This window comes from Acanthopagrus latus, chromosome 22, assembly GCF_904848185.1.
Source record: "Acanthopagrus latus isolate v.2019 chromosome 22, fAcaLat1.1, whole genome shotgun sequence".
Lineage (NCBI taxonomy): Eukaryota > Metazoa > Chordata > Actinopteri > Spariformes > Sparidae > Acanthopagrus > Acanthopagrus latus.
This window is the reverse complement of record NC_051060.1, coordinates 9,070,063-9,087,983: the sequence shown is the minus strand read 5'-3', so window position 1 is coordinate 9,087,983 and position 17,921 is coordinate 9,070,063. Positions and strand designations below refer to the sequence as shown.

Sequence of the window (17,921 nt, the reverse complement as noted above, 5' to 3'; positions counted from 1 at the left end):
TCAAGTAAAGTACCTCAAAATTGTACTTGAATAGAAAGGAAAGCCGTGCTTGAGTAAATTGTACTTAGGTGTATTGCATCACTTGTTGCTCGAAATGTGTTACTATTTACTACAATTTTTTAGTCTATTTGATTTCTAATAATGAGTACTGGCCCTGAAAAAGTCACACTGGTCAATTATAACAGTTGTGATTAACTTCCTTTAAGTCGGCTGTTGATTAATCGACTAGTTGTTTCAGCTTGACTTCATCCACAATTTACCTACAAAGTCAAATAAATGGCACCAATTCCCATCTGTGCGTCTTATATGATGTATCACATGTACACCAATTTTACAACATACTTTTGTACATCACAGTCCCGTCTACTCCCTTTATTTGTTCAGCTATTACGTCTACTCCTGTGTGAGTGCGATGAAGAAAGAGTCAGATTTCCTGTCTGTGAACACATATTCGGTCAATGAAGCTGGTTCTGATTGCAGTTCTGATAAATGTCCTCTGTGTCTCCAGGGTGTTTGGTTTCCCTGTCCACTACACCGATGTGTCCAACATGAGTCGTCTGGCCAGGCAAAGGCTGCTTGGACGCTCCTGGAGCGTCCCCGTCATCAGGCACCTCTTTGCCCCGCTCAAGGAGTACTTCGCCTGCAACTAGTCACACACACACCACCAACTCTCTCTCTCTCTGTCTCACACACACACATACTCACACATTACAACAGTACACAGCGAGTACATGAAGGTTGGATGACACAGATGACCGGACATACACACATAAACACACACATGCTGTAAAGGACTGCTTCCCTAGATCCCGTGTAGACCACTGGCTGACCTTAGTCCCCCTGGTGCTACCTTGCTGATTTACACCCACCCACACACACACACACACACACACATACACACTGGTGCAGGATCTCTGTACTGTATTTGTTCACACACAAACTTCCTGTCCGACCTTGAAACTGGTGTCTTCTGGCTTTACTGTGTCATAGCAGCTGGAGTTCCAAACCTCCAGGGGGCTCAAAAACGACAAAGATGCCCGGACTTTCTGTTTTTGATAACTCTGAAAACATCAACACACCAACGAATCCCTCTAACACTTAACTGTATTCATGCATAGTGAAAGTGCTGATGGTGTATTACAGTGCAATGAACAGAAATATACAAACACACACACACACACACACACATACACACACACACACACCAGTTAACGCTCACGGTGCTGGTCAGGCAGTCCAAATGGTGCCACTTTAATACAACACTTTTAAAGTTTTTGGTGCTCTCAGAGACTGAACTGTCTCTGGTTGTTTCAGTCGCTACAGTTTTGTGTCCCTAAAAGAGTCAAACCAAATGCTTACAGACGGGTGGAGGCAACACCAGGTAAGAGAGGTGAATTCTTAAGATCTAGTATTTTTTTTTTTTTGTCAGACAGAGCGAGAGTGTGCAAAGGGAGCGTTCACAAGGAAACACAAGGCAACAAGATTTAGACAGATTCACATGAAGACATTTTAAATGTGTCTACAGTTAAATCACATTGTAAAAGCTGCTTTGGAGGTACAAGTGGTTGTAGTTGTTGAGTTGAACCTCAGTGGGCTGGAAAAATAACAAGGTCTCTATCTGACTCTGATGAAGATGGCTTTTGGCTGAAATGTGGCTGCTCCTAAAAAATTGATGAATGAAACCTCTTAAACTTAAACTCAACATAGGTTTCTAATTTTTACTTATTTTTTTCTTTGTTACCCTTTGCTACTTCTGTTCTTATTTTCTTCTTCTTTCCCAACAGCATAGTTACATGCTAAAATCAGAATGATATCCCATTTATTTCTCTTCAAAGTCTTCAAAAAACATTTAGTTCAATCTTAGTAATTGTTTTTTATAAAACATCTCAAACCATTTTCAAGGCAATAAAATGCATTTTACATAGTTAGTATTTAAATTTGATCAAATCAAATAAAACAAGTAGCCATATTTTAAAGACATTATCAAAAAATATTCAAGTATTCCTTGACAATGCAACTACACTCTTATAATCTAATACTTTTTTTCAAATGAAATCTGGGGTGATTGCATTTGTTTATTTTTTTGTAAACTGATTTTGTAATCCAAATCTCGTGTATTCTCTAATTACCCAACCCTGTTTACAGAATCCCCATCAGCCTCCATTAATGAAGTTGTTAGTCTTTGTTGTTAATACTTGGAAATCGAGAAAGTCTCAGATAAAAAAGAATAAATTAACTGGAGGAAAAAGGAAAACATAAAATTCAAAAGCTTTTAAAACAAGACTAATTTGTATTAAGATATGTGACACAAGGCCTCTTTTTGAATGTCTTTTGTAAAGTCAGAGGACAAGATCATGATGAAAAGCCTTTCATTGGTTTACGTCTTCAGTGTTTATAGCGCCCTCTAGTGGGCAAACAAACCAGAATACAGACACTGTATTGCAAGGAAACACTTGCTGTGTTAGGGGGAAACAATTCTTTGTGTTCCGCCGAGTGAGTGTAAGCTGTCACTGGATATGAAAAAAAATCTAAATATATATGAAAAATATAGAAAAAATCACTGCATGCCTCCGCATTGTCATGGCCTACATCCACTTATTGGTTTCCAGACAACAATCCTTTTGTGTGCTTTTAAAAAACCTATACTGTTTGGATTATTTCCTGGTGGCTTTTGCAATATTTTAGACAACGATTGTACAATAAGTTTAGCTAATGCTTTGGTGAATATGCTGTGATAAACTGTACACTAGTAGCCTTTTTAAGAATGGATTTATTTCCTCATGCAATACTCACATTCGTAAAAGTGCTCTTGTATTGCATGGACTACTGTAAACTGTTGCTCAAATGACTGTGATGTTCATCGTAATGATGCAAAAGTGGAATTGTATTGTCTGTCACTTGAATGATTATAGTTAGATGTCATATACTGTACCAAACATTGGCCTCCTTAGTGGAATCATTTCATTAAGCTGGCAGTGAACAGCAACACTATTTTAAGCCTCCAGTGGTCACTATGTTGGTGTACTTCACAACAGGTGTACTGTGACATGATGATATGATGTCATCTTTCTATGTAGCTTGGTAACTTTGGTGTGGCTCAGTTTGTTTGCACCCATCATCAGAGCAGCTTTCATTGTGTGGGATGTGTCATGCTCTGTCACTAAAGCTTAGGCAGTGGGTGATTCTCTAATATCTTCCAATTGTTGTCATAGTTTGAGTTTTTCTTTATATTTCCAGCAAAAATAAAGTTAATCCACTGGGTCGTGACATCCTCAGATGGCATTAGATGAAGACGTTTGTGTCGATTCTTGCAGCCAACAACAGAGCAGCTCTTAGCTTTCAGCTTTGTACAGGCCCTCGTTAGAATATGCTGCTGTTCCATGCTTTCAAATGCTGAAATGCCGTGGTCCCTTGTTTAAACTGTGCAGCTAACAACAGAGCAGTTGACATAATGCTAGCACTGGTGGTCGATTTTACAGGTAGCTCTAAAGCCATTGATGGAAATAGAGTGGGGGCAGTATAACTAAAATGAGGCCATGATCTGAACGAGCCCACAGAAGCTGAGATGTTTAATTTCACAATTGGTGGGTTGGTAGATACCAGCGTGTTTGTGCACAAGCACTGAAAAGTGGGTTTTTCATAATATGCCCCCTGTAAAGGGATTGAATATTGCAACTTCATTTTGTATTATTAAATAAATACCCTTTATTTTATTGTTTTTTTTTAATCACTCTACTGTAATGCAGCCTTTAAAACCAGGAAAAGACAACACTTATGTCATATCACCATATAACGATATACAAAATCAAGGATGATATTCAGTCTCATATCATGATTATAACAATATGATATTGTTGCACACTCGCAACAGGTTTTAATTCCTCCAGTGAGATTATTTGTACCTCCAGAGCAGCAATGCCTCTGAGAAGCATGAAACTAAAACGTGAAACTCATGAGGGGTTTCGTGTCTCGCTCGCAGCAGCATTTAAAGTGAAAGAAAGTCAGCCGGGGATCAGACATAATCCTTTCCAGATAATACGCAGCTTCTCTTGTGTGTCAGCTCCAGTGTTGCCATTTCAGATCTGGTGAAAAAGTCCACCAGCCTTTACAACTTGCAGTTAACGCTCCTACTTTGCTCCATAGGGATCCAAAATGTCAATCAGTTACTGCAGCGACATTCACTGAAACCAGACCTTTAATCTGTAGACACTATGCTGGTTTATACTTCCTACGACTGAGACAGATCGCCCTGTATAAATAACGATACCGACAATTGTACCTCCTGTCTTGGGTGCTTCTTCTGCCTTTCGCCCAATGCATGCTGGGATCAACTCAGCTGCGCTGTGACCTTGAATAACTTAAAGCAAGTAAAGTCAAATAAAATGTTTCCAAAACGATCATACACACAGACAGTTTGTGTGAACGTCCCAACAGACTGATGTTTTATTTAGACAGGGCTGTCTTTTGAGAAAACACCTCATTCAGTCTGGTGCTTTCGGTCCTCAGACGACCATTTTTTCCAGGAAGCCTTCCGATCCTCTGACCTTCCTCAGATACCAGCGAACAACTGGACACAATGCAGTCGATACACACACACACACACATAGACACGTGCACAAACAGCAACAAAAAACCAACAATAAACCAGCAGGTTCAATTTTTTTTCCATCATGTTTACGCTCCGTTTATACAACCAACCTTCAGGTGCTTTTTAAACTCTGCTCTTTTTTACAGTGTTCTTGCAGGTTACAAACACACACATGCAAACAACCACACACATACACGCATAGGTTACAAACACACTTGCTGGAAACCGTGCTTCTTTGAGCTCCTTTCGCTAAAAAAAACCATCAACACACACGTGCATACACACTGTGTTTTTGCCGGCCGCCTGTTGCCATCAGGCCTCCCACGGCGCTGCTGGGTGTGACATCATCACCCCGCGTCGTTTGGTGCTCCCAAGCCCCCCCACCCCCATCCCCACCCCACTCCCCGGACCCCCAGGTGCTGCATGTCAGTCAGTCTGTGTAATCTCCGATTCCATGTTAGATTAGGGAGTAATGATCATAATAATAATGGTAATAATAATTACAATAATAATCTGTTATTGTGTGTGTGTACTGTTCCAGGTTGGTGCTCAGTTCAGTTCAGTCTCAGCCTATAGGGGAGAGAGAGAGGCTAGAGAAAGCATATATTACAGTTAGTATAGTGACTTGTTCTATTGTACGCAAGGATGCCAGAAGAAATTGTTAAGGTGATGAGCTGAAAGGACACTTTCAAACATGAGCGGGTTGACATAACACCAAGTGTAAGAGTTGTAAAAGAGGAGGACGAGGCAGGGTGAAGTAATGACAAGGTTGAAGTGAAATCCAAACTTAGTGGTTCCCCAAGTTTTGATCAGGGCCTCCTGACCACAAGATCATCAAGACACAGAAAATAGACAAGTCTGCAAAACAAAATTGAACTTTGTTGTAAAATGTTAGGACTGTTTAACTTAAAGCTTCTGTTGGTAAGATAGTAATACTTTGGGATCGTAGGTCGGGCTGGCAGACAGTATTTGACAAGTTAGGAATGAGACTCAAAAATCAACTTTCTTACCAAATGAAGCTTTAAGGTTGCAGGTAACGACAATTTTCTTGCTTAGTCATTTTGTCTAAAAAACTGGTAAATAAACATATATATATATATATGTTTAAGTCAAATGTCAGTCTGAACCTCAGAGATTTTTTGATTTGCTATCACAGAAGACTCTGAAACCCAAAAGATTCTGTAGCGATTGTTACATAACTGTGATTGTTGACGCTGAGATTAAAGGGGCGAAGAGACAAATCTGTCACGGAAAAATTGTTGAGCCGCTGTTTTGTTTTGGTGAAATATAATCTGACCTCGTCGTGGCCTCTAAAATCCCCTAAAGGAGAAAATTACAGCCAGCAAATATCAACCTTTGGTTGCACAAACTGCATCGGCAGTAAAGCATTGCTTTACTGTAAGAAGCCATAAAAGCCACTGTTGTTATGTAAAAGATTGTTATTATTGGCAGAACTACTCATCATTCTTAATACTATATTCACAATTGTGTTTTCATTAGTGTTTAATCACCTGAATCTAAGAATCTTTGTGCTTTCATTACCTTAGAATGAGAGCTTTATATCCACAGAGGAAGCAGCTCTTCCACGGAGTCCAGTTATTCATTCTTTTAGAGGCCACCAACTGACCATCCCAAGATGTTAGCCTGAGAGATATAAGAGATGAGAAGTTTGACAACTGGTTTGATTTTAAAACATTGGAAACCGCTGGTCAGGAGGTCAGCTTGTTGTTGTCGAATCGGTGTTATTTCAACACGTCTCTGTTTGAGAGTGCAGTGGGACATAAGCGAGAGGGATGGAGTTGACGTTTTGAAATGACGGGTGACACGGTGATGATGTTTCTGTTCGCCTATCGACAGCTTTCAGTCTGAGTGACGCGTTGTGTTCAACACTGACACACTTATTAACACATACACACAAAACACTGCTATTATTAACACACAGAGCGGACGACGCTTCGACGCAGAGACACACACACACACACACACACACACACACACACACACACACACACACACACACAGAAAGACCTAAAAATACAATGCTGTGGCGCATTCAGACACTCATCTCATGGACTAAATGAAAGATGAGCTTTTAGGAAAAGGAGGATCTGGTGGTGTTTCAAAAGGTGCTAAAATTTTATCTGAAAATAAGAAAAATATATTGTTAGGAGTATAAATCGAGTTTGTCTTTACAATGACTGTATTTAAGTTTGTCGTAGTAATGAAAAGGCACTATTATTATTTTACTCTTGTATGAATATGAACTAATTAAAAAGGCATTTTAACTTTGTACTTGAACAATGTAAGAAATGAAACGTGAATAAAAAGACTGTTTCTTGTGATCGTCTGTGTTATCTGCCTTAATGTTCAAGGGTGTGACTGCTCAGGTATCAGACAAAATTCTGATTTCTTAGTTAAAGGGGGGAAAAGCAACAGTTGATTGTTGAAGATCATTCCCAGGTCATCAAATATTGGCATTTTCATGTCTTTTTTTAGCTTCTATAAAGTGAAAAATATGAACGTGCCCAACGCCTTAATGTTCAAAATATGCAAGGGAAGAGACCATATGAAATTCACAACCATAACATTCTCAATAACAGTCCGGTTTTTACCTTGGGTTTCCCTGATTGTCGAATACTGACACTTTGGGTTGGTAGGGTCGGGCTGGGTCAGTACTGTATTTGATGACCTAGGAGTGAGACTCGAGAATCAACTATCTTACATATTGCACATGCACATAAACTGTTTCCTCCCTGTCTGTTGAGGCCCTGCAAAAATGTGCTGACATTAAATCAGCACAATAACACTCAGCAATTTTCCTCGTCTGTTGTTAGTGTGTCTGCAGAACAGATCAAACTCTTGCCAGTGACAGTTTGTCAATTTGTGAGAGTTTGTCAAGGACAGCAGGGGCCAGTTGATGACACCAAAAACTGGCTAATTTTACACAACTAAAACATTGATGTAGAAGTCAAAACTGTTACACCCTTAATGTCACTATATGTCTGTTGTCTTTAATGTTATGACGTGTGCTTAAAGAAGGTAAACGCCTAGTGTTTTCAGTGTCTTGAAGAGTAGAATGGATTGAAATATGTTTAAAAAAAAAACTTTATACCACATATTCATCCTTCACTGTAGGAGCTGGGATGTCTGGAGTTGCTGCATTTCTCACAAACAGACAATCCACAAGTATGGTACAGGTACAATTATACATATAATATTTTACTCATTTACCAGGACGTCAAAGGATTTAATTGTGTGCTCCTAGGTGTCGGTGAGCTCTTACGACCTCCCAAAGATTTAAGTCTTGGTATAAATGTTCATCATTAATTATTTCAAGGTCTAAATTGGTCTTGAAGAAAATGTGATTTGGATATTGTCTGCAATAGTTATAATTATGAAGGACTCATTGTCTATTGCAAGTATCCTACAAGGTAATAGCACAGATTATTCATCATGCTATCATACTCATAAATAATATTCTGTAAGTCGTCAGCCCTCGCTCTAATGCTGGTCCAGATATGCTGTGACTTTTCATCAGCAGACAGTAAACTATTCACCAATTGGCACCAGTAATAAACCGCTGTTCCTCCTGCTGTCACCTCCTTAATTCCCATCAGCACTAATGCTGCCAAGGAGTAGCACACTTTCTCCATACTGGGGTCCCTCAAACCCCATATTGTCACCTTCAAGGGCTGCTTGTAAGCCCCTCTGAGTAGAAGTGGAGCATTCAAGTGTTCCAGTTTAGGAATAATACCAAATTGGAGGTTTGAGGATTTATGTTTCATCGTAGAGATCAGTGAGTGCAGCTTTAATGTTGTGATGCTGCGGCAGAGCAAAATTTAGTAAATGTGGGGGTGTAGGCTGATTGATGCTTTCATCAGTTTGCATCTTTGAAGATTGAGTATCATAGGGAAATTCAATGTTGTCTACTGTTTTGTGCAGAGTTAGTGTAGGCTGTATCAAACAGATTATTTGTGGCTTCATATTTGTTTGATTAAGTTTACAGAAAATGTTGTTTCCGAAGAGAACATGGGCAGTGGCATAGCTGGACATCATGTATTGATATGATGTTTGATGATATTCTGTTGTCTCATAATGAGATAATATTTCATTGACACCCTTTAGGAAATTTACATGTAGCAGCACAAGAGGCAAACAAAAAGGTTAAAAAATAATAATAATAATAAAAAGCTATATACATCATATAGATGTTACTGTAGCACACGGGCAGATAAAGGAGATTAGAAACAGAAACAGCTATTTGTTATAAAATAATTCTGATAAAATATTTAAGAATAGATACAGAAAAAGCTATATACATTGTATACCTGACCACAGCTTACACTATATATATATATATATATATATATATATATATATATATATATATATATATATATATATATATATATATTAATGCAAGTATAATATACATGTGCAGAACTAATGGGTCAAGAAGTGTAATTCTTAACAAGGTTTTACTGATGAAAAGAATAATGTATTCATAGTTATCACTGTCACCACAGGGTCCATAACTAGCCATTCAGAATTATTATATATGACTAAGAATATCTTAATTGTGTAATGGGCAACTTGATCTGCTGAAGGTGGTTGTACAATATCACAGAAAGCTATAAGACAGCTACAAATAGACTTTATGGTGAGATCAGTCAACCACTGTCCAAAATTATGATTTAACTTTCAATATCAACATTTTTTATTACAATAATACATAGTTTCTCCATAGATACAGCAATTGTCTTTTAAAAATTAGAGATTACTTGAGTTTATAGTGTACATTCACTGTAAAATATGACTTACTGATTAAATGTATATCTTTTTTTCCAAAACATTAAACACATCCACAATTTGTAAAATCTGCTCATCTGGTACTAACGGCATTATTTCCGACAGCCTTTGACGGCAACATATGTCTCCAGGCGGCAGGAGGAGACACGCCCCTGTCTGCTGAGGAGAGGAGACCCCTTCGCGCTACACAACTCGTCTACTATTGGTGGATTTCTCCGTTGCTCAGGTTCGAACGGCTCCTGATTGGCTGCTGCCGAACTATCGGCACCGAAGCATCTGCGGCTCGCGCTGTGCCAGCTGTCCTCGAGCACTCGGCTAGTGCTGGGCAACGGAGAGAAGCTCCTGCTGAGGAGGACCTGGGAATCAAAAAAAAAAAAAGGGTAAGTAGCCAAGAAATGTGGGAAAAATTAAGATGTCATGGGTCATTTCTTCTGTTTGACAAGAGGTGAAGGAATTAATAATCAATATTCAGATTTAGACCATTAGAAATCTGTCTTTTATGTCGTCTGACGTTAATAACCGCAGCGTTTAAACGTTTATTTCCGTTTTTTGCACTTTGTAAATCAACGTTAGCTTGATATAATATTGCTTTTTTTGTCTTTTTATTGAACATTTTCATTCAAACAGTGACGCTGTTCTTTGTTTACACGTGATAGACATCAATCAATTAGAGTATTTCTCTGCTGAATGATATTTTTATGACATTTGACATAAATCTGTGGACAGACGCAAGATTTGGTGTTGGTGTTGTAAGCTAGCATCGCGTGCCTTTAGGCGACGAATTGTGTGTGTGTGTCTGTGTGTGTTTGGCGTATCATCAGTGCAATACGTCTCTGTAATTGTGTGTTGGTCGTTATGTAAGTCTGCTATTCGTTTATAGGTTCAACCAAATATATTGAGTCATAGTGGTGATGAAGAGGAGGGTCTGGAGTCGTCATGCATACAAACGATCCTGCTACTCTGTGTGCATGTGTGTGTGTGCACGCCATGATCGTGTGTGCGTGGTTGGGAACATGATGTGAACAGAACAGGTGATTTAATCCTCTGTTTTCTGTTGGATTCTGCATGGAGGGTGTTGCATGCAGACCTCCTCTGAGGGTGTGGAGGCCGTCATTATTTGGTTTTAAGGATCCTCAAGGGTGCTTTAAGGGGCTCTGGGGGTTCTCAGTGCAGCACAGTGAATTGAATATATTGAATTGCATCCTAATTAGATGATGTAACCCGTTTCCCTGAGCATAGTGTATTCCATAAGCCTTGCATAAACAGGGACACGCTTCACACCTTTGCAACAGCATGAAGTATATGAGTAAGCAAATCTTCACATTTTGATTTGGTTATTTGATAAATGTGCAGCACGTTCATCCAGTGAGCCAGAAAGACTTTGCCCATGTCAGTTTCCTCCCACAGTCCAAAGACATGGAGGACAGGCTGCTGTAATTGAGACTCTTCTCTTTCTTTAGGTGTGAATGGACAGAATTACAGTGGAATAAGAGGTTTAGAAATTAAATGGATAGCAGTTTATACTTAATCAATCAGTGAATGTCCACATTCTGTCTATCGACTATTCCCAATCCTATATCTGTTGCTCTGACCATCAGAACCATATATGATACACTTGAATAAAAAATGTATGGATGCCAGCTGGTACAGGGTAAAACACAGAGGACCAAGAAATCAATATTCATACCAGAATACAATTGACACTATTTACTTAACAATTGCATTAAATACCACAAGAGTACAGTACATTTTAATGTAGATTGCACTATGCTGATGTTCTTCCTAAGACCTGGTTTTGCTTGAAACAAACTAGATTGTACTACGTGCTGTTTGGCCACATCTGAATGAAAAAGTACCATGGCTTTTCTAAATTGCCAACACTCAAAAACGCTTTCTGCCACAGATAGGGTCGAGACTCCATGAATCATGCAAGTGGGGTTCAGGGTGTACACTTTGAGACAGTCTTTCCTCAAAGGAACTCGTGGCGTTGCACCAAAGTCCTTTTAGTCATGTCTCGCCACTCAGCAGCCATCTTGGCAACACCCCTGAGCAGTTATTTCCTCATAACAAGACTAGACTGTTATCAAAATGAATGGGGATAGAGACATAACTTCACATTCAGTGGTCAGTGGGATATAAAAACAGTCAAATCTGACATTAGATTTAAGTTCAAAACCCCCTTTTCACAGATACACTTCTACTGCACATGCACATAGTTTTCATCACACGGCTGCTTTCACGGCTCCATGGCCAGCTTTACAGGTGCAAACTGCCATCCAGTGTATCAGAGTGTGCAAATGCTGCACTTGCAAAGTCAGTGAAAGTGATTTGGCCTCTGATCTGTTTATCAGCTATAATTTCACAGAAATTGAAACTAGCTGATAATACAGAGTTTCCAATATAAGGCTGATATTATACTAAATATAACATAGTATTTTATGTATAATATATCCCCTTGTCTAATGCTTAGGTAACCTCAGCTTTCTTGGTAATCCTGTGTATTAGTGTGATATCCACCTCCTTGATATTTGAAGTCTGCCAGCATCTTTTCCCTCCTGGCTTTAAAATCAGTTCAACTGTTGTGAATTTTAGCTGTGTTTGTGCCAGTGCAATAAGTTTGTCTCCTCTCTTATCAATTGCTACGTGAGGTGTTCATGATTGCATTTTGTCAGTTTTGAAAGTTACAAAAATTGTAAGTCGTGGACACCCAGATTCTGATGCAGGAAAGGTGTGGCTGGAGGGGCTTTAAGACCATCTTACATCCAGTTTGTCGAAGAGTGAGGCTAATGAAAGCATTCCAGGGCCATTTAAAAGGAAGGCATGTCCTCAATAGAAATCAGATATCAGATCCAATCAGATATCTATATGCAATCTTGGATGTTGCCTGTTGGTAGAACAGAAGGAAAGGTCAAAGGTTGGATATAAAAATACTCCTAAAATGTAAGAACAACTTGAGAACTTCTTTAGAGGAGAGTGAAGGTGATAGAAGATAACATGATGGATTAATAATGATGGATTTTTCATAAAAAATATTGTTACATGACTAGAGAGCACGCAGAGAGCTAGAGTTGTCCCTAATCCTCTGAGTGATGGCCTAGTTATTTGTGAGACCACTGTTGTTGTTTATCTGTGTGTGATTCACCAATGGCTTATTCATCCATGAACCTCCAGTAGCACCCACAAGTCTTTAAACCATCCTGTGTGTGTGTGTGTGTGTGTGTGTGTGTGTGTGTGTGTGTGTGTGTGTGTGTGTGTGTGTGTGTGTGTTCAATTTCTATTTTTGTCACCAATTGGTTGTAAAGTTGCCGATGCATTTTCTGGCTTTTTAAATAACTCTGCACTTCACACACACTGGCTAACATGTATTCAAGTCAATAAACACACACACACACACACACACACACACATACACAGACACACATGCAGGTACACACTGTACACCGTCTCTCCCTGTGGTGATTACTGTCTACATCAAGCAGGAGTCAGCAGCTGTCCACTCCTTTCTTCTCACTTACAGCATGCACACACACACACACACACACACACACACACACACACACACACACACACACTACGCTTTCATACCACACATGTAGCCTGCACTTGTTCAGAAACGGACATCTGAGGATGTCAGCAGCTACTATTTCACATTTATGTTGTTTCTAAACATGCATTTTCACGAGCTGGAAGTTTTATTAGTGCTCTTGCCTTTTTTTTGGTTCTGGTGCTACTGTTGCCTATGTCAATAATATTTTGACATGCTAAGAATTAATTTTTATAAGGGTTAGGGTTAGGGTAAGGGTTAATTTGCATAAGTGTAGAGTTTCTGTTTATTTTGGTTACTTTTTCAAAGTGCTTTTACCTCTCTTAGTTATTACTATATTATTATATACCAACTATTTTGCTAATTGGTTAATCAGAATTATTTTTATGAAATCAAAGAAGGATTCTCTGATTCCAGTTTCTTAAATGTGAATATTTTCGGTTTTCTTTACTCGTCTATGACAGTAAACTTCGTGTGTTTGGGTTGTGGAGAAAACAGGACATTTGAGGACTTCATTGTGGGCTTTTAGAAACACTATTCAACATTTTACAGACCAAACAACTAATTGATTAATCAAGAAAATAACTAACAGATTCTTTTACCATGAAAAGAACAGTATTGTTTGAGTATCAGTGTTGAAGCATAAGCTTTTTTCTTGTAGAATATTGTTTATGATGCAGAAACAGTTCATACCTTCAAGACTAGTGTGCATGTTTTGGATATTAAACTGTGAAAAGGGCTTTGCTCCAGCACTATATGACCATGGTGTTATGTGTGTGCGTGACATTGTCACTATGTGACTTTGGGAGTCCAGACAAAATCTGCCTGCTGCTCCTCATTCATTATTAATTAACACCCCCATTAAAAAAAACTGCCTATATGGAGAGGGTGTGTCTGGGTGTGTGTGATTGTGAGCGTGTTTGTGCATGTGCAACTAAATTGTGTGTGTGTGTGTGTGTGCGTGTGTGGCAGCTGGTCACAGATTGAGTGAGAAATGCTGCCTGGTGTGGCACTGCTTGTCTGTGTGTCTCTCTCTGGCTGTCTGTCTGTTGTACCTGCTATGACACAGCAGAAAGTGAACACACACACACACACACACACACACACACACACACACACACACACACACACACACACACAGACCTGCACTGAAGAAGTCTAAAATAGATCTGTGCTTTTATGTTTGAATATTTGAATGGAGTTTTTGATGCCACACAACTGACTGAGGCAGTGTCACCATTAAATCATCTAGGTCGTAAAGTCATCTTTGGATTGTATGGTGCTGCACCTCATAACTATTTGAAATATTAATTAATCTGCTCATTTTCATGCGTAATTGATTAATTGTTTAGTCTATAAAATGTAAAATTGTGAAAATTGCTCCTCGCAGTTTCCCAGACTCAACAGTGACATCTTCAGATTGCTTCTTTTCTCCATAATCCCAAAGAAAAGCAGCACATTTTAACATTTAAGAAGCTGGAACCTGCAAATATTTGAGATTTCTGCTTGAAAAACAACTAGATAGGTTAATTGATTATTAAAATTATTTTTTCCTGATCAATACATTGTTTCAAGTGCACTGTCATACCATATTGACCCAAATAAGTAGCTGTTAGAAAGACTGGCAGTCCACTCCTCGTGACACCTCACGTCTCATGTCACATCACGTCACAGGACCTCGTAACACCTCACGTTGCCTTATGTCCTGTAGTGTCTCCTCAGTCACCTCATGTCACGTCACGCCTGAAGTCGACTCACATTACTTCAAGTTGTCCCAGTTCTGTGGTTAAAAGTCTGTGTTCCTAATTCAGAATACATCATGTAAGGACAGACCAAACTTAATTTTGGAGAAGAAAATATTAAGTGAAACTATACTGAATAGATTAAATCACTTATTCGTGACAGCCAGTCAGACAGGTCAGACTGTGACTGATGCTGATTTATCATGCTAAAATAAGTTATGATTAGAGCCAATGAAAGTAGCTGGCTGGCTTCATACAGTAAGCACTATGGTTTTTGTGCTTCCTTCCTTTGCGCGGCCGAAGGGCTTCCTGTGCGTGTTTGTCGGTATTAAAGGTGTCACTGTCCAGAATGTTATTATATAAGTTGACATTAATTTCCTCAGACTTTACAGTCCTCACACACACACAAAGCTCCCACTGTCCTTTGCAGAGGTCTGTTTAGTCAGCGTTCCCATTCCCACATACAGTCAGTCAGTCAACTGTGTGGGTTTGGACAGAGCTGACTGGAAAATAGTGACAACAGCAGCTTCAGCCTTTAAATATGAGCAACAGAGGGCACAGATTTATCTAGACATAGGTCTCTCAATGTCCACTACTTACTGTTTCACTGTGGTGAAGTTTTTGACATGGCTACTTCTGACAGACTGAACGATACAGGCAGAACAAACACTACATGCCATTTTTCAATAAGGAGAGTGGTTGATCTCTTTTGTCCAAAGCATTTTTGTTTTTTCCAGAAACTCTTTGAGTCTGTCTGTATTTATTGTACAAGAGAGGCTAATTTCAAACTCAATCAGTCCTTTGATTTGGCACCTGACCTGCTGGAATTGTGATCCTCTACTGTTCCCAGTCTGGTGTCAGTTTCTGGTGGATCTGTGAGGCTGGACAGTGACAGTTCCCTTTCTGTATAAGGAGTAGAGGTCTTGCTGCATCATTGTCACCTGTATCCAAAAGAATCCAATGTGGGTCAACTGTAAAAAATTCTGCTCGGTGGGAAAAAAAAAAACCCAACAACTTCCAATTTATATTGTGCATTCTGCTAAAAGGACTTTTCAAACCAAAGCAAAAATTTCACAGAGACTGTGTGAAATATTTCCATTTTTAAAGCTGTGTTATACTGAAAAATTGTGATACTCATTGGCCTGTTGGGGGCACTACAATTAAAGGCCAGAAGGTTAAGAAGGTTGAGCTTTCATTTAAAATCATCCAATCAAGGGAAAGAAAATAGTTTTTTAATATCCACCTCAATCAAGAGCTCAAACTGGTAAATCAGTGTTGGTGTTTTAGTATGCGTCACCATACAGTGACATGCAGTTGTTTTTGTTTGTGTGTTTCTTTGTAGGCTTTTCCACTGAAAGCACTCCAGTTTCCATCTCCTGGGAAACCAATCTTCTATTCTGGCTGCCAGGCCTTTAGGGCACTGCTTCCATACTGCACCTCCCCCCCAACCCCACCTCCAAGTTTACCAGGATCACTTCATCCCATCCCGCATCTCTACACAATCATCCCCTTCTACTCTCCATCAGTGGACCCATCTCATCCCCACCCTCCCTTCTGTTTCTGTCTCTTTGTCACCCTGTCTTTTCCCCTCAGTTTTCCCTGAGTTTGACTGGAGTCTGATCTTGTGCCAAAAGATCTCTCTCACTGCTTAGAATGCCTTATAGCAAAAGCCAGATAGTACAAACATTTTATTATTCTCTTCTTTAATAATCAGATATTTTAGTCATCACATTTCTGTATTCAGAGCAATAATTATGTCAATTAAATGTCAGTAAAGTTCTTCAAAAGGGCTGAAAATCATGATTATTTTCATTATTGATCAGTTCATCGATTTGTTCATAAAAAGGTCATGACAATTTCCCAGAACACACAGTGATGACTTAAAATTGCTTATTTTGTTCAACCAACAGCCCAGAACCCATAGGTGATAACAACAAAAATACTTCCTGAATTCCTATACATTCAGGAAGGTGGAACCAACAAATGTTTGACATTTCTATGTTGAAATTGACATGATTGGCATATTATTATCCTCTGTCAATTAATTGACCAAACCTTGAAGCTCTACTCAGCTCAGGGTTCCAATATAACTGGATTAAGAGTGCAAATGCATGTTTTTCTTGATTGAACATGCAACATGAAATTACTTGATTATTTACTAAAAAGATAGGTGCATCAGTGCAACCAGTGAAAATGTTGCCCCAAAATGTCCAAGTAAAAGAGTTGCAACTTGAAGCCTGTTAATCTTAATTGGAGCAATCACCATTCGTTCAACCAGGCATATATAAAATATTTTGGTATTTAATGTATGTTTGCATTACTTAAAAAGTAATGTGACCCACAGGAAATCCAAAGCCTCTTGTATTTCTTAAAGTGAGAATTCCAGCCTAACTTGTATCCTCCTTTTTGGACCCATTTCAGCCTTGTGTGGTCGGGGTATGAATTTCAAGCTCCTCATTATTCTGTTCACTATTCTCTTTTCTTCTGTCATTCCCCTCCTCTCTCCTCTCCTTCCTCTCTCTATTTTCCTCCATCTCTTTGAGTTGATTCTGTGTGACTGGGAGGCTATTGTGTCCTGCCATCAAACACATTGCATACAGCCATCCATGCAGAATACACACATACACACAGTGGGATGTTTGTAGAGGAACCTCTCACTTTTGTTGATCCCGTTAGATTTGTTCAAGCTGCTTTTTGTCCCCAAGAATCTTCTCAAAGTACCTCATGTTAAAAATCCTTGTTGTAAAATACACTTTTCATGTTCAGTTTACTTTGAAATATGTCGATATTTATTAATACTCAAATGTCTAACAAAAATCCCACACCTGGAAGTAAAATTTCTGTCATCAGACAAATCATTGGAAAGTACAAGAAGCCAATAATCAACAAAGGTTGTCTGAAGCTCTCACACCATAAGATTTAGCTGAATAGGAATCTATACATAAGCTGCGTGTGACATGTACGGTAACTAATGAAACCTGAAATTACCATTGCCAGAAGTTATTATTGTCTTTTGTATAGGAGGGGGCAGAGAAAACGCCCACAAACACCACCAGGCATTAATTTTGAATGTGCTCATTGAGCAGCATACAGTAAAATGTCTGAAATTAGGTTAATTAGATCCATGTTTCTTAACCAGAAGCCCTGTAGGAAATTCATCTGGCTTTAAATATTTATAGTAAGTAGGGCTGCAACCAGCAACTATTTTTTGTATTGATTATTTGATTTGGTACTTAAG

At 39.0% G+C, this 17,921-nt stretch overlaps 2 protein-coding genes across 5 annotated transcripts in view; both read left to right on the top strand.

Moving 5' to 3' along the window:
- The window catches only part of LOC119012658 (DNA (cytosine-5)-methyltransferase 3A-like), a 58,710-nt gene extending 52,094 nt beyond the window's left edge, over window positions 1-6,616 (top strand). For 2 of the 3 annotated variants that reach the window (XM_037086673.1, XM_037086672.1), the window contains exon 22: window positions 509-650. In XM_037086673.1, coding sequence (XP_036942568.1) covers window positions 509-650 — 142 coding nt within the window. Of the gene's footprint in view, window positions 1-508 lie in introns of all 3 variants that reach the window. The other variant, XM_037086674.1, reaches the window with a different exon arrangement.
- A 3,005-nt stretch (window positions 6,617-9,621) lies between these two features.
- The window catches only part of LOC119012527 (dihydropyrimidinase-related protein 5-like), a 26,400-nt gene continuing 18,100 nt past the window's right edge, over window positions 9,622-17,921 (top strand). For both annotated transcript variants that reach the window (XR_005072507.1, XM_037086440.1), the window contains exon 1: window positions 9,622-9,777. The gene's annotated coding sequence lies outside the window, so the exon portion shown is untranslated. The remainder of the gene's footprint in view (window positions 9,778-17,921) is intronic.